At 48.1% G+C, this 18,143-nt stretch overlaps 1 protein-coding gene across 1 annotated transcript in view; it reads right to left on the bottom strand.

Moving 5' to 3' along the window:
• Window positions 1-1,308: 1,308 nt before the first annotated feature.
• Window positions 1,309-18,143, bottom strand: part of LOC136874642 (zinc finger protein 343-like) — a 243,509-nt gene continuing 226,674 nt past the window's right edge. The window contains exons 6-7 of the mRNA XM_067148268.2: window positions 1,504-1,730; window positions 1,309-1,421 (exon numbers count right to left, since the gene is read on the bottom strand). Coding sequence (XP_067004369.2) covers window positions 1,309-1,421; window positions 1,504-1,730 — 340 coding nt within the window. The remainder of the gene's footprint in view (window positions 1,422-1,503; window positions 1,731-18,143) is intronic.

Here is an 18,143-nt window from a genome sequence, read left to right as displayed (position 1 = left end):
GCACAACTTTACAGTTTGCACACCCTATACTCAGTCACACCAGTTGTTCACTCTATCAATTACAAATTAACAGTCACACAGTTTCCCAATTAGTTATACGTTCACTGTCAATCGCAAATTACTGCCACCCGCTCATGGATCGAACCCTCCAGAAGTCTTTATACACTCCACGTGACAAGACAGAATGGATGGAGGCACACCTGACATAACTATGTCCCACTAGGCTCGTCCATTCCGATTTATACAGAGTGGCCTTACCAGCCCGTTGCAACCCAGCGGACGAATTCACCTGGAACATTCTCGATTCTTATCAACTGGAACTTTCTAACAAACGTCTGTGGTTTCCAGGAGACGTCAGAGTATCTTTAGTAAGTGGGCCAACCTAGCAGCTGGCGCGACGCCAGACCTCTTCTCAGGCGGAGCCAAGTTGACGTGAACCTCACTATTCCTGACAAAATGGCGGACGTCACCGTATATTCACCGAGCAGCTTGCCTTAATGTATGTCTGTCTAGTTAGTGTGTACTAAGGCAGTTCAGAGCTTTTGTTAGTGGAAATATACTTTAAAAAGCACCGGAACTCAGAAAAGGTGAGAATACAACAGAGAACACTGAATGCTCTACAGAGAACTAGATATTGCACACAGGACATCACCTCAGTCAGGTAGGAGGTTTTGTCCAGGATAAACGTCCTCCGACTCATTTTGACGAGGACAACAGAGGTATTACACAAACATGTTTCAACTGCGTGCTATTAAGCAAATTAAATTAAATTGTACTTATCTAAGTGAGTTAACATGTGATTTCTTAGTTGAGCCTTCCTGGAAAATCTCCTATCGCACTTACTACATTCAAAAAGTCTTTTTCCTGAGTGAGTTAAATTGTGTTGCTCAAGAGAAGACCTGGTGTTAAATAGAGACTTGCACAGATCACATTTATGGAGACCTTCGTCGGAATGAATACGTAGGTGTTCAATAAGATAAGGCTTGGAAGAAAAGGTCTTAAGACACACATCACAACGGAATTGGTCTTTTCCACATTGGGATAACCGGTGGTTTGCAAGAATATACTTATTGGGAAAGGTGGTATTGCACACATTACAAACGAATGGCCTATTGGCACAATGAGATGTAATGTGGGTGTTGTATGTTGATCTTCTGGGAAACGTCTTCCCACATTGATTACAAAGGAAGGACCGTTCTCCGGAGTGAGTTAGTGTGTGATCTTTTAGACCATGATTACTGAGGAACTTCTTATCACATATGTTACAAGAAAATGGTCTTACTCCAGAATGTGAAAACGAGTGTGTAATTAAGCTATGCTTTCTGGTGTAAGATTTAGTGCATAATGCACAGGAGTATTGCCTTTCTCCAGAATGAGTAACCAGATGGTTCTTAAGATAAGCACGCGTGAGGAACTCCTTACTGCATATATCACAGGAAAATAGCTTTTTCTCAGAATGTGTGATCGAGTGCCTGATTAGGTTACGCTTCGTTGTATAGGTACTATTGCATACTGTACAGGTGTACGGTCGTAATTCAGAATGAGTAGGCATGTGTCTTAACACGTCACAATTTCTTAAGAACCTCCTATCACATAAATTGCAAAAATATGGTCGTTCCCCAGTATGGGAGAGCATGTGGCGTTTGAGACTACTTCTGGTTTTGTATTTCTTACAACAATTAGGGCAAGGATGAGTTGGTCCTCCGGTCAATACTGCAACATTCTCAACACTGAAAAAAATTAAGATTTCATAAAGAAATTATTATAGGTACCACTATTATTCTAAACACATTAAAACGTACGTATATCATTAATGGAATTACACGTTAAATGTACTCTGCATGTTGTCCAACGCTACATAGGGCCTTTCCCCACAGTGTTTTAAATGGTGTGATTCACCCCTCGCAAATACCCTATGTAATTGCTATACGATGGTAAACAACGACCTAAGGGAGTATCTAATCTCCGTCAACCAATTGTGACGTATTCAGTCGTTCGGATTTTGGTGATCCCGAACTCATTGTACGGAGTAGGTTGGAGTTATATAAAATCATAAAAACAAAACTGAAAACAAAACACATCGCAAATTTTAGGCCATTAGACTTTTTCCGCTGACAATCTCAAGTAACTGAAGTCATGTTTAAACGGTAAAAGTTCACGACAATGTGGCTTTTGAGACAGAACAACAAACACGTCCTCGTAACACGATCACATCTACTAGCCAAAGTGTCTCAGTGCCACAATTCAGAATGTCAATCGTCAGCGGTGCGGCAGTTGTTCCACGATGGTATTCCACTTTAATCTTCGTGTGCGACTTCAACACCAAGTGAGAAAGAAACATGATAGAACGTTGCATTGCGACACCAACAAAAGTGAGCGCCTAATAGTATTGTGTAGGTTGTACAATTTTGCGGCAAATACCCACTAACTTAGCCGAACCGAGAATTGATTCTCAGTACGTTCAAAACAATGGGAATAATGCAGTTTACAAATTATATTTTGCGAAGAGAATTTAGTGACTGGGCGCAATTGAAATTCGCCGTAAGGAAAAGCACCATTAACCTCGGGCAACCTTGAAGGAAGCAACGTCCCTGGTGACAGAATATTGAATGTGAATGGGTGGCTGATGAACGTGCCACAGCTTGAATGAAATCGAACCAGAACAGGTGGCAGGAAGACTGTGAAATTTTCACAGCAGTGCCGGGACCGTCAAGCAAGGCCATCAGGATTGTGAAGACATTTCACGATCCATGAAGCCTGGGAAAATTGGCCGAAGAATACAGAGGAAATTCTGCCGAGTATGCAAACAAGATCTCTCCGGTTGTAATCCCCCACGTCCTTATTTAAAGAACAGGAAAGCTAAGGTGGACACCTGAAATCGTGGGAACGTGAAACTTCCGGTGAACGACTTCAATAATTTGCTTAACAGCGAATAGTTTCTGGACGGGCTACACACAGAATATCCGCGAGAGATCTACCTGCCATCTCAACCACCGATGGTGCAGCTAATCAATCGCCTCAAGAACTAAGGGTGCCCAAAGAAGATGGCATCATTGCGCAAGCTCTTTATAAACTTGAATCATCAAGGCCATAAATGAGATCTTGGTCAACTGCAGGGATGCCAGCAGGATACCTGATGTCTGAAACCAGCTACAACACATCCGTTTGAAAAAAGACTACAGAGAAATTAACAACTACCACGGCATATGTGTGCTTCCAGCAGCCTACAAATTACCCTTCGGAATTCTGTAAGACAATGTATTGAGCAAGCCGGACCGGACGGTTGGGAGTATTTCGTCAAGGACGTACTTGCATCAAGCAGAAATAAAAAACCAGAAAACAGTTCCACACGTAAAACTGGCCAGGAGCACAAACACTGCTATGAGAACACGCACTACCTCATTGAGCAAATTCTCACAAACACAAGATCCAGGTGAAATTCAGAGGAGAGCTATCATGAGTTCCAGGATCAATACGCGGATGCAAGGACAGGGCCTCCCACACATTTTATCAACCCGGTGCATAACAAATTCACACAAGCCTGTTAAAATAACGAAAAAAGAATATAAACGGTCACCATTGGAGCCGAGTGTACAAAGATGGAAATCAAGAGTCTGGCTTATAAAGGTGGCGCTGCGATCCTAGCAAAGAACTCTCAGAAAACTGTCACTGCTGTCTACGTCCTACATAACACAGCGGTGAAGACAGGACTGCAGATATCATATGGCTGGACCAAGAACTTCGAGAACATGAACCCCGGAAAATCCCTTTGAACAGCCAGTCAGTGAACGCTTGGGAGAGTTGATCTTTCCTGGTATCTCGAAGACTGGGTTCGCCCTAATGGTAGATTCGGCACCTCCCTCATAGCAAGATAGACGAAAGTCAAAACAGTCTATATATGTTGGGAAATCGGTACACCTAGATGTGCATTTAGAAGAATGCCAAGATACATCACTATAGAACATTAGTCACGACCCAATACTTGTACCCAGCAGAAACTCTCGTAATGAAAAGGGCGAACTGTAAAACTGAAAGACGAATCGTCAGGAAAATCGTGGACTGAGAATAGTCCGACAGGAAAGTAAACTCTAACTATATGGAGAGTTAGAAACGACCAAAACTGGCACGGGTCGAAGGTGACATCACTCGCTACCAAGGATGCCTTCTCTCTGGTTAAAAGGGTAAGATTGGCTCACCAAAGTCGAAAAAGACCTGAATTCCACGAGGATTACTGAACTTGATGTCCTGCAAATTCTTGGTCCGTGCCACCCAGACGCACGAAGTCACAGAAAATGCCTCCAGAGGAGAGAAAGGGAACATTATTAGTCAGTCACAAACATATGAAAAAATATCAACGTAAGCATTCCCTAACTGGGCTGTTGGGTGCAGCTATCAGGAGTGAGGTAGTTTCCTGTTGCTTTCCTCACTGAACCAGAATACCAGTCTGTCAAGCCCACTGCAATGCATGCGCCAGCCAAACTTCTGAACAACATTTCACGACCATTTATAACACGGATTGGCTTTATAAGCAATGCCATTACTAGGGTAGCTCATACCTCGGACACTTGCATCTTGTCAAATCCAAGGATGAGACTGAGAGAGGTCAATAAAAGTACAAACTTGTTCTAGCCCATACATGATATTGTGCATTGTAAACACTAGGTCTCACCAGCCAATGCAAATAAACCATCCCCGCCTATTTTAACTGCGCACATTCTCTATGGCCATCTATGAAAATGACCAAGAAGTTTTAAAGAGCCTTCTAAGATCTTCTTCTCCGACGGTTAGCACTGGCTCTGCCACCCATTTTCTAACGGTCACTGGTGAACAAAGACAAATTATTATCCAAAGATATTTCAGTTAGTAAACCTTCTTCCTGATGAGTATCTTTTATGTACCGAAGTTACCAATAATTCACCTGGAATCTCCTCTAATGTAATTTGCCTATCACATGCCTGTAACTAAGTTCCCTAGCCAATCAAACTCGGAGGGAGTGTATGGCAATTTAGCCTATCTCTGCTCTGGATTTTAATTTAATGTGGAACATTTCTTTACGGAGCAGTTTAAGGAGAGTGCTTTAGGCCGCCTTGTTTGATTTGCTCCGGTTGTGGACTGTGCGACTTCACGGGCAGGGCGCGGCCTGCTTCGGCGCAAAAGTTGATGGCAGAATTTACCTAAACATGTGACTGTGCTCGAGGGTACGATACATGTGACTGCTGTTGTGTGTGCTCGAGAGTACGATACATGTGACTGTGCTCGACGGTACGATACATGTGACTGTGCTCGAGGGTACGATACATGTGACTGTGCTCGAGGGTACGATACATGTGACTGTGCTCGACGGTACGATACATGTGACTGTGCTCGAGGGTACGATACATGTGACTGTGCTCGAGGGTACGATACATGTGACTGTGCTCCAGGGTACGATACATGTGACTGTGCTCGAGCTCAAGATACATGTGACTGTGCTCGCGGGTACGATACATGTGACTGTGCTCGAGGGTACGATACGTGTGACTGTGCTCGAGCTCAAGATACATGTGACTGTGCTCGAGGGTACGATACATGTGACTGTGCTCGAGGGTACGATACATGTGACTGTGCTCGAGGGTACGATACATGTGACTGCTCGAGGGTACGATACATGTGACTGTGCTCGAGCGTACGATACATGTGACTGTGCTCGAGCGTACGATACATGTGACTGCTGTTGTGTGTGCTCGAGAGTACGATACATGTGACTGTGCTCGAGGGTACGATACATGTGACTGTACTCGAGGGTACGATACATGTGACTATGCTCGAGGATACGATACATGTGACTGTGCTCGAGAGTACGATACATGTGACTGTGCTCGAGCTCAAGATACATGTGACTGTGCTCGAGCGTACGATACATGTGACTGTTCTCGAGCTCAAGATACATGTGACTGTGCTCGAGGGTACGATATATGTGACTGTGCTCCAGCTCAAGATACATGTGACTGTGCTCGAGCTCAAGATACATGTGACTGTTCTCGAGCGTACGATACATGTGACTGTTCTCGAGCGTACGATACATGTGACTGCTGTTGTGTGTGCTCGAGGGTACGATACATGTGACTGTGCTCGAGGGTACGATACATGTGACTGTGCTCGAGGGTACGATACATGTGACTGTGCTCGAGGGTACGATACATGTGACTGTGCTCGAGGGTACGATACATGTGACTGTGCTCGAGGGTACGATACATGTGACTGTGCTCGAGGGTACGATACATGTGACTGTGCTCGAGGGTACGATACATGTGACTGTGCTCGAGGGTACGATACATGTGACTGTGCTCGAGGGTACGATACATGTGACTGTGCTCCAGGGTACGATACATGTGACTGTGCTCGAGGGTACGATACATGTGACTGTGCTCCAGGGTACGATACATGTGACTGTGCTCGAGGGTACGATACATGTGACTGTGCTCGAGGGTACGATACATGTGACTGTGCTCGAGGGTACGATACATGTGACTGTGCTCGAGGGTACGATACATGTGACTGTGCTCGAGGGTACGATACATGTGACTGTGCTCGAGGGTACGATACATGTGACTGTGCTCGAGGGTACGATACATGTGACTGTGCTCGAGGGTACGATACATGTGACTGTGCTCCAGGGTACGATACATGTGACTGTGCTCGAGGGTACGATACATGTGACTGTGCTCCAGGGTACGATACATGTGACTGTGCTCGAGGGTACGATACATGTGACTGTGCTCGAGGGTACGATACATGTGACTGTGCTCGAGGGTACGATACATGTGACTGTGCTCGAGGGTACGATACATGTGACTGTGCTCGAGGGTACGATACATGTGACTGTGCTCGAGGGTACGATACATGTGACTGTGCTCGAGGGTACGATACATGTGACTGTGCTCGAGGGTACGATACATGTGACTGTGCTCCAGGGTACGATACATGTGACTGTGCTCGAGGGTACGATACATGTGACTGTGCTCCAGAGTACGATTTGAGTTGTTTGCTCAAAATCTAAAATGTTATATTTTCTTGTTCGTACTGAAATGTAGGACCTCGTGCATAGTCTCCGCACTCTATTTATATTCGCTACTAGGAAAATATTTAATGTAAGGAAGCCCGAGTGGTGACCCCGGGTACCCTCGCCTTCTACTTCTGAGCTGGGTGACTAAATTGTTCAACCTCCAAGTTTAAGAAATCTTGCCTCGGCCTTTAAATTTTCCCCCTTTAGTCACCCTTTTTAGTACGGAATTAGCCTATGTGTCATGGGCCTTAATCTCACTTAGGTTTTTGGCTCTTCGTCAAGGAGTGCTGGTCTTCCGCCTGTTTAGTGCAACCTGTTCTAAGTCCTTCTAGTATCACCCTGTATATTCTTCGTGCAACCGTGTCTACGTTTAGGTTCACACTGCACCCGATTGTGAAACACTGTAATGGGGCAAACTGCGTGGATCGTCCTATATTGTATCTTGGTGCTTAGGCTCCAGGAGCAATTAACGACTGGGAGCTGCCAAAGTCCACGAGCTCGTTGTTAACTATGCCTTGTTATGGACGAAGGTCGATCAAATATAAACGGGATTTTTGTTGCTGAACATCAACAGTTGGTACGACTGGCCCCATGCTTAGGCGTAACCACTGGGAGTGGGAAGAGCGTGCTGTTTCGACAGTAACGCTCACGATGTGCTCTCCTCCACTGCATTACGCATAATTCTAAAATATCTTCCCCCTGAATGAGTTACATTTGGCAGAGATTGACTGCACAGTGTCGATCGCCGTCCTCGACGGACGAGAGTAGTCGGAGTCAGTTGTGGGAGCTGTCAAGCAATCACCACAAACAGTTCCTTAAAGGGTCCCTCGCCTTTTGACCGAAAATAAGTTGTGACGTTTGGAGGCCTGTCAGAGTTGGATTGTCCCCTGGCTCCACCACTACGCTCCCGAATCCAAACCAGCCAGTAAGGAAAGGGGAGGCAGCGCAAGTGTTTCTTCGATCGGCGAGGCATTTTGCTAATTGATTTGTTGCATGAGCGATGCTGCTTACTATTGCGAGCTGCTGAACGAGGCGAGGCTTGCATAACACCGCAAAAGACGAGACAGGTCATACCCCTCCACGACAATGCGCGGCCCCATATTGCAGCTCTATGTACCTCCAAGCCACAGGAAATGCACTGGACTTCACTTGATCATCAGTAGTAGAGCAGTGGTGAATAAGATACATAACGTCAGCATTCTTTCAGCTAAGTCAGCACCCGAGGTCGTTGAACCCTAGTAGTATACCTACGTACGTTCCCATTCAAGGTCATTGACCCCTAGTATAGTAGTATGACTACTGTATGTCGATTCTCAGACGTTTGGAAAAGAGAGCAAGTCTAACCACACAGACGCCATCTTGGAGAGACCTAACCTAACTTTAACAGCCAGCTGCCCTTTCCGACGCACATTTTGCTTAAGAGAGATAGCCTAACCATACATTCGCCATATTGGATGGGACTAACCATAGTTTACAGCAAGTTGCCCTTCCCGACGTGGACTTTACATAAGAGAGCCTACCTAACCACACAGTCGCCACCTTGGATGGGCCTAACCTCTATTTTACGGCCAGATGCCCCACGCAACATGGACAGTCGCCAACTTGGATGGACCTAACCTCAGTTTTATGGCGGATGCCCTTTCCGACGTGGACGATCGCCATCTTGCAGGGGCCTAGCCCCAGTTTTACAGGCAGATGCCCTTCCCGACGTGGACAGTCGCTATCTTGGAGGGGCGTAACCTCCTTCCTCCATAGCAGGCTGCCCCTCCCGACGTCGATTGCACAAGACGGCGGCTGTACATAGACTCTTATGGAGAAAGCTGTCCTAGAGACTAGTGGGCAAGTTGGAGGCTGTACACAGGCTCGTATGGAGAAAGCTGTCGCAGAGACTAATGCTCAAGTTGGCGGCTATACATAGACTCTTATGGAGAAAGCTGTCAAAGAGACTAGTGCGCAAGTTGGCGGCTATACATAGACTCTTATGGAGAAAGCTGTCCCAGAGACTAGTGCGCAAGTTGGCGGCTGTACACAGGCTCTTATGGAGAAAGCTGTCCCAGAGACTAGTGCGCAAGATGCCGGCTGTACATAGACTCTTATGGAGAAAGCTGTCCCAGAGACTAGTGCACAAGTTGGCGGCTGTACACAGGCTCTTATGGAGAAAGCTGTCCCAGAGACTAGTGCACAAGATGGCGGCTGTACATAGACTCTTATGGAGAAAGCTGTCCCAGAGACTAGTGCACAAGATGGCGGCTGTACATAGACTCTTATGGAGAAAGCTGTCCCAGAGACTAGTGCGCAAGTTGGCGGCTGTACATAGACTCTTATGGAGAAAGCTGTCCCAGAGACTAGTGCGCAAGTTGGCGGCTATACATAGACTCTTATGGAGAAAGCTGTCCCAGAGACTAGTGCGCAAGTTGGCGGCTATACATAGACTCTTAAGGAGAAAGCTGTCCCAGAGACTAGTGCACAAGATGGCGGCTGTACACAGGCTCTTATGGAGAAAGCTGTCCCAGAGACTAGTGCACAAGATGGCGGCCATACACAGGCTCTTATGGAGAAAGCTGTCCCAGAGACTAGTGCGCAAGTTGGCGGCTGTACACAGACTCTTATGGAGAAAGCTGTCCCAGAGACTAGTGCGCAAGAGGCCTGCTATACATAGACTCTTATGGAGAAAGCTGTCCCAGAGACTAGTGCGCAAGTTGGCGGCTGTACATAGACTCTTATGGAGAAAGCTGTCCCAGAGACTAGTGCGCAAGTTGGCGGCTATACATAGACTCTTAAGGAGAAAGCTGTCCCAGAGACTAGTGCGCAAGTTGGCGGCTGTACATAGACTCTTATGGAGAAAGCTGTCCCAGAGACTAGTGCGCAAGAGGCCTGCTATACATAGACTCTTATGGAGAAAGCTGTCCCAGAGACTAGTGCGCAAGTTGGCGGCTGTACATAGACTCTTATGGAGAAAGCTGTCCCAGAGACTAGTGCGCAAGTTGGCGGCTATACATAGACTCTTATGGAGAAAGCTGTCCCAGAGACTAGTGCGCAAGTTGGCGGCTATACATAGACTCTTAAGGAGAAAGCTGTCCCAGAGACTAGTGCGCAAGTTGGCGGCTGTACATAGACTCTTATGGAGAAAGCTGTCCCTGAGACTAGTGCGCAAGTTGGCGGCTATACATAGACTCTTATGGAGAAAGCTGTCCCAGAGACTAGTGCACAAGTTGGCGGCTGTACATAGACTCTTATGGAGAAAGCTGTCCCAGAGACTAGTGCGCAAGTTGGCGGCTGTACATAGACTCTTATGGAGAAAGCTGTCCCAGAGACTAGTGCGCAAGTTGGCGGCTGTACACAGGCTCTTATGGAGAAAGCTGTCCCAGAGACTAGTGCACAAGTTGGCGGCTGTACATAGACTCTTATGGAGAAAGCTGTCCCTGAGACTAGTGCGCAAGTTGGCGGCTATACATAGACTCTTATGGAGAAAGCTGTCCCAGAGACTAGTGCACAAGTTGGCGGCTGTACATAGACTCTTATGGAGAAAGCTGTCCCAGAGACTAGTGCGCAAGCTGGCGGCAATACATAGACTCTTATGGAGAAAGCTTTCCCAGAGACTAGTGCGCAAGTTGGCGGCTGTACACAGGCTCTTATGGAGAAAGCTGTCCCAGAGACTAGTGCGCAAGTTGGCGGCTATACATAGACTCTTATGGAGAAAGCTGTCCCAGAGACTAGTGCGCAAGTTGGCGGCTCTACACAGGCTCTTATGGAGAAAGCTGTCCCAGAGACTAGTGCACAAGATGCCGGCTGTACACAGGCTCTTATGGAGAAAGCTGTCCTAGAGACTAGTGCGCAAGTTGGCGGCTATACATAGACTCTTAAGGAGAAAGCTGTCCCAGAGACCAGTGCGCAAGTTGGCGGCTATACATAGACTCTTATGGAGAAAGCTGTCCCAGAGACTAGTGCGCAAGTTGGCGGCTGTACACAGGCTCTTATGGAGAAAGCTGTCCCAGAGACTAGTGCGCAAGTTGGCGGCTATAAATAGACTCTTATGGAGAAAGCTGTCCCAGAGACTAGTGCACAAGATGGCGGCTGTACACAGACTCTTATGGAGAAAGCTGTCCCAGAGACTAGTGCGCAAGTTGGCGGCTGTACATAGACTCTTATGGAGAAAGCTGTCCCAGAGACTAGTGCGCAAGTTGGCGGCAATACATAGACTCTTATGGAGAAAGCTTTCCCAGAGACTAATGCGCAAGTTGGCGGCTGTACACAGGTTCTTATGGCGAAAGCTGTCCTAGAGACTAGTGCGCAAGTTGGCGGCTATACATAGACTCTTATGGAGAAAGCTGTCCCAGAGACTAGTGCGCAAGAGGCCGGCTGTACATAGACTCTTATGGAGAAAGCTGTCCCAGAGGCTAGTGCGCAAGATGGCGGCTGTACACAGACTCTTATGGAGAAAGCTGTCCCAGAGACTAGTGCGCAAGAGGCCGGCTGTACATAGACTCTTATGGAGAAAGCTGTCCCAGAGGCTAGTGCGCAAGATGGCGGCTGTACACAGACTCTTATGGAGAAAGCTGTCCCAGAGACTAGTGCGCAAGTTGGCGGCTGTACACAGGCTCTTATGGAGAAAGCTGTCCCAGAGACTAGTGCGCAAGATGGCGGCTGTACATAGACTCTTATGGAGAAAGCTGTCCCAGAGACTAGTGCGCAAGTTGGCGGCTGTACATAGACTCTTATGGAGAAAGCTGTCCCAAGAGACTAGTGCGCAAGATGCCGGCTGTACATAGACTCTTATGGAGAAAGCTGTCCCAGAGACTAGTGCACAAGATGGCGGCTGTACATAGACTCTTATGGAGAAAGCTGTCCCAGAGACTAGTGCACAAGATGACGGCTGTACACAGGCTCTTATGGAGAAAGCTGTCCCAGAGACTAGTGCGCAAGTTGGCGGCTGTACATAGACTCTTATGGAGAAAGCTGTCCCAGAGACTAGTGCGCAAGAGGCCGGCTATACATAGACTCTTATGGAGAAAGCTGTCCCAGAGACTAGTGCGCAAGTTGGAGGCTATACGTAGACTCTTATGGAGAAAGCTGTCCCAGAGACTAGTGCGCAAGTTGGCGGCTGTACATAGACTCTTATGGAGAAAGCTGTCCCAGAGACTAGTGCACAAGATGGCGGCTGTACATAGACTCTTATGGAGAAAGCTGTCCCAGAGACTAGTGCGCAAGTTGGCAGCTATACATAGACTCTTATGGAGAAAGCTGTCCCAGAGACTAATGCGCAATTTGGCGGCTACCCATAGACTCTTATGGAGAAAGCTGTCCCAGAGACTAGTGCACAAGATGGCGGCTGTACATAGACACTAATGGAGAAAGCTGTCCCAGAGACTAGTGCACATGATGGCGGCTATACAAAGGATCTTATGGAGAAAGCTGTCCCAGAGACTAGTGCGCAAGTTGGCGGCTGTACATAGACTCTTATGGAGAAAGCTGTCCCAGAGACTAGTGCACAAGATGGCGGCTATACAAAGGATCTTATGGAGAAAGCTGTCCCAGAGACTAGTGCGCAAGTTGGCGGCTGTACATAGACTCTTATGGAGAAAGCTGTCCCAGAGACTAGTGCGCAAGTTGGAGGCTATACGTAGACTCTTATGGAGAAAGCTGTCCCAGAGACTAGTGCGCAAGTTGGCGGCTGTACATAGACTCTTATGGAGAAAGCTGTCCCAGAGACTAGTGCACAAGATGGCGGCTGTACATAGACTCTTATGGAGAAAGCTGTCCCAGAGACTAGTGCGCAAGTTGGCAGCTATACATAGACTCTTATGGAGAAAGCTGTCCCAGAGACTAATGCGCAATTTGGCGGCTACCCATAGACTCTTATGGAGAAAGCTGTCCCAGAGACTAGTGCACAAGATGGCGGCTGTACATAGACACTAATGGAGAAAGCTGTCCCAGAGACTAGTGCACAAGATGGCGGCTATACAAAGGATCTTATGGAGAAAGCTGTCCCAGAGACTAGTGCACAAGATGGCGGCTGTACATAGACACTAATGGAGAAAGCTGTCCCAGAGACTAGTGCGCAAGTTGGCGGCTGTACATAGACTCTTATGGAGAAAGCTGTCCAAGAGACTAGTGCACAAGATGGCGGCTATACACAGGCTCTTATGGAGAAAGCTGTCCCAGACACTAGTGCAGAAGATGGCGGCTGTACATAGACTCTTATGGAGAAAGCTGTCCCAGAGACTAGTGCACAAGATGGCGGCTATACAAAGGATCTTATGGAGAAAGCTGTCCAAGAGACTAGTGCGCAAGTTGGCGGCTATACATAGACTCTTATGGAGAAAGCTGTCCCAGAGACTAGTGCGCAAGATGGCGGCTATACAAAGGATCTTATGGAGAAAGCTGTCCCAGAGACTAGTGCGCAAGTTGGCGGCTATACATAGACTCTTATGGAGAAAGCTGTCCCAGAGGCTAGTGCGCAAGTTGGCGGCTATACATAGACTCTTATGGAGAATGCTGTCCCAGAGACTAGTGCACAAGATGCCGGCTGTACATAGACTCTTATGGAGAAAGCTGTCCCAGAGACTAGTGCACAAGATGCCGGCTGTACATAGACTCTTAAGGAGAAAGCTGTCCCAGAGACTAGTGCACAAGATGCCGGCTGTACATAGACTCTTAAGGAGAAAGCTGTCCCAGAGGCTAGTGCGCAAGTTGGCGGCTATACATAGACTCTTATGGAGAAAGCTGTCCCAGAGACTAGTGCACAAGATGCCGGCTGTACATAGACTCTTAAGGAGAAAGCTGTCCCAGAGACTAGTGCACAAGATGCCGGCTGTACATAGACTCTTATGGAGAAAGCTGTCCCAGAGACTAGTGCGCAAGTTGGCGGCTGTACATAGACTCTTATGGAGAAAGCTGTCCCAGAGACTAGTGCACAAGATGGCGGCTGTACACAGACTCTTATGGAGAAAGCTGTCCCAGAGACTAGTGCGCAAGTTGGCGGCTGTACATACACTCTTATGGAGAAAGCTGTCCCAGAGACTAGTGCACAAGATGGCGGCTGTACATAGACTCTTATGGAGAAAGCTGTCCCAGAGACTAGTGCGCAAGTTGGCGGCTGTACATAGACTCTTATGGAGAAAGCTGTCCCAGAGACTAGTGCACAAGTTGGCGGCTATACACAGGCTCTTATGGAGAAAGCTGTCCCAGAGACTAGTGCGCAAGAGGCCGGCTATACATAGACTCTTATGGAGAAAGCTGTCCCAGAGACTAGTGCGCAAGTTGGCGGCTGTACATAGACTCTTATGGAGAAAGCTGTCCCAGAGACTAGTGCGCAAGTTGGCGGCTATACATAGACTCTTATGGAGAAAGCTGTCCCAGAGACTAGTGCGCAAGTTGGCGGCTGTACACAGGCTCTTATGGAGAAAGCTGTCCTAGAGACTAGTGCGCAAGTTGGCGGCTATACATAGACTCTTAAGGAGAAAGCTGTCCCAGAGACTAGTGCGCAAGTTGGCGGCTGTACACAGGCTCTTATGGAGAAAGCTGTCCCAGAGACTAGTGCACAAGTTGGCGGCTATACATAGACTCTTATGGAGAAAGCTGTCCCAGAGACTAGTGCGCAAGTTGGCGGCTATACATAGACTCTTATGGAGAAAGCTGTCCCAGAGACTAGTGCACAAGATGGCGGCTGTACATAGACTCTTATGGAGAAAGCTGTCCCAGAGACTAGTGCGCAAGTTGGCGGCTATACATAGACTCTTATGGAGAAAGCTGTCCCAGAGACTAGTGCACAAGATGGCGGCTGTACATAGACTCTTATGGAGAAAGCTGTCCCAGAGACTAGTGCGCAAGTTGGCGGCTATACATAGACTCTTATGGAGAAAGCTGTCCCAGAGACTAGTGCGCAAGTTGGCGGCTGTACATAGACTCTTATGGAGAAAGCTGTCCCAGAGACTAGTGCGCAAGTTGGCGGCTGTACATAGACTCTTATGGAGAAAGCTGTCCCAGAGACTAGTGCGCAAGTTGGCGGCTATACATAGACTCTTATGGAGAAAGCTGTCCCAGAGACTAGTGCGCAAGTTGGCGGCTGTACACAGGCTCTTATGGAGAAAGCTGTCCTAGAGACTAGTGCGCAAGTTGGCGGCTATACATAGACTCTTAAGGAGAAAGCTGTCCTAGAGACTAGTGCGCAAGTTGGCGGCTATACATAGACTCTTAAGGAGAAAGCTGTCCCAGAGACTAGTGCGCAAGTTGGCGGCTGTACACAGGCTCTTATGGAGAAGGCTGTCCCAGAGATTAGTGCAAAAGATGGCGGCTGTACATAGACTCTTATGGAGAAAGCTGTCCCAGAGATTAGTGCAAAAGATGGCGGCTGTACATAGACTCTTATGGAGAAAGCTGTCCCAGAGACTAGTGCACAAGTTGGCGGCTGTACATAGACTCTTATGGAGAAAGCTGTCCCAGAGACTAGTGCGCAAGTTGGCGGCTATACATAGACTCTTATGGAGAAAGCTGTCCCAGAGACTAGTGCGCAAGTTGGCGGCTGTACATAGACTCTTATGGAGAAAGCTGTCCCAGAGACTAGTGCGCAAGTTGGCGGCTATACAGGGCTCTTATGGAGAAAGCTGTCCCAGAGACTAGTGCGCAAGTTGGCGGCTGTACACAGACTCTTATGGAGAAAGCTGTCCCAGAGACTAGTGCACAAGATGCCGGCTGTACATAGACTCTTATGGAGAAAGCTGTCCCAAGAGACTAGTGCGCAAGTTGGCGGCTGTACACAGGCTCTTATGGAGAAAGCTGTCCCAGAGACTAGTGCGCAAGTTGGCGGCTGTACATAGACCCTTATGGAGAAAGCTGTCCCAGAGACTAGTGCACAAGATGCCGGCTGTACATAGACTCTTATGGAGAAAGCTGTCCCAAGAGACTAGTGCGCAAGTTGGCGGCTGTACACAGGCTCTTATGGAGAAAGCTGTCCCAGAGACTAGTGCGCAAGTTGGCGGCTGTACATAGACTCTTATGGAGAAAGCTGTCCCAGAGACTAGTGCGCAAGTTGGCGGCTGTACACAGGCTCTTATGGAGAAAGCTGTCCCAGAGACTAGTGCGCAAGTTGGCGGCTGTACATAGACTCTTATGGAGAAAGCTGTCCCAGAGACTAGTGCGCAAGTTGGCGGCTGTACACAGGCTCTTATGGAGAAAGCTGTCCCACAGACTAGTGCGCAAGTTGGCGGCTGTACACAGGCTCTTATGGAGAAAGCTGTCCCACAGACTAGTGCGCAAGTTGGCGGCTGTACATAGACTCTTATGGAGAAAGCTGTCCCAGAGACTAGTGCAAAAGATGGCGGCTGTACATAGACTCTTATGGAGAAAGCTGTCCCAGAGACTAGTGCGCAAGTTGGCGGCTGTACACAGGCTCTTATGGAGAAAGCTGTCCCAGAGACTAGTGCGCAAGTTGGCGGCTGTACATAGACTCTTATGGAGAAAGCTGTCCCAGAGACTAGTGCGCAAGTTGGCGGCTGTACACAGGCTCTTATGGAGAAAGCTGTCCCACAGACTAGTGCGCAAGTTGGCGGCTGTACACAGGCTCTTATGGAGAAAGCTGTCCCACAGACTAGTGCGCAAGTTGGCGGCTATACATAGACTCTTATGGAGAAAGCTGTCCCTGAGACTAGTGCGCAAGATGGCGGCTGTACATAGACTCTTAAGGAGAAAGCTGTCCCAGAGACTAGTGCGCAAGGTGGCGGCTGTACATAGACTCTTATGGAGAAAGCTGTCCCAGAGACTAGTGCGCAAGTTGGCGGCTGTACACAGGCTCTTATGGAGAAAGCTGTCCCAGAGACTAGTGCGCAAGTTGGCGGCTATACATAGACTCTTATGGAGAAAGCTGTCCCTGAGACTAGTGCGCAAGATGGCGGCTGTACACAGGCCCTTATGGAGAAAGCTGTCCCAGAGACTAGTGCGCAAGTTGGCGACTATACATAGACTCTTATGGAGAAAGCTGTCCCAGAGACTAGTGCGCAAGTTGGCGGCTATACATAGACTCTTATGGAGAAAGCTGTCCCTGAGACTAGTGCGCAAGATGGCGGCTGTACACAGGCTCTTATGGAGAAAGCTGTCCCAGAGACTAGTGCACAAGATGGCGGCTGTACACAGGCTCTTATGGAGAAAGCTGTCCCAGAGACTAGTGCACAAGATGGCGGCCATACACAGGCTCTTATGGAGAAAGCTGTCCCAGAGACTAGTGCTCAAGATGGCGGCTATACAGGGCTCCTATGGAGAAAGCTGGCCCAGAGACTAGTGCGCAAGAGGCCGGGTATACATAGACTCTTATGGAGAAAGCTGTCCCAGAGACTAGTGCGCAAGTTGGCGGCTATACAGGCCTCTTATGGAGAAAGCTGTCCCAGAGACTAGTGCGCAAGAGGCCGGCTATACATAGACTCTTATGGAGAAAGCTGTCCCAGAGACTAGTGGGCAAGTTGGAGGCTGTACATAGACTCTTATGGAGAAAGCTGTCCCAGAGACTAGTGCGCAAGTTGGCGGCTATACATAGACTCTTATGGAGAAAGCTGTCCCAGAGACTAGTGCACAAGATGGCGGCTGTACACAGGCTCTTATGGAGAAAGCTGTCGCAGAGACTAGTGCGCAAGAGGCCGGGTATACATAGACTCTTATGGAGAAAGCTGTCCCAGGGACTAGTGCGCACGTTGGCGGCTATACAGGGCTCTTATGGAGAAAGCTGTCCCAGAGACTAGTGCTTAAGATGGTGGCTGTACATAGACTCTTATGGAGAAAGCTGTCCTAGAGACTAGTGCGCAAGTTGGCGGCTATACATAGACTCTTATGGAGAAAGCTGTCCCAAGAGACTAGTGCGCAAGTTGGCGGCTATACATAGACTCTTATGGAGAAAGCTGTCCCAGAGACTAGTGCGCAAGTTGGCGGCTATACATAGACTCTTATGGAGAAAGCTGTCCCAGAGACTAGTGCTTAAGATGGTGGCTGTACATAGACTCTTATGGAGAAAGCTGTCCCAGAGACTAATGCGCAACTTGGCGGCTATACATAGACTCTTATGGAGAAAGCTGTCCCAGAGACTAGTGCGCAAGTTGGCGGGTGTACATAGACT

This window comes from Anabrus simplex, chromosome 5 (genome assembly GCF_040414725.1).
Source record: "Anabrus simplex isolate iqAnaSimp1 chromosome 5, ASM4041472v1, whole genome shotgun sequence".
Taxonomy (NCBI): domain Eukaryota; kingdom Metazoa; phylum Arthropoda; class Insecta; order Orthoptera; family Tettigoniidae; genus Anabrus; species Anabrus simplex.
Note: the sequence above shows the minus strand (reverse complement) of the source record. Positions and strands in the feature narration are given on the sequence as shown.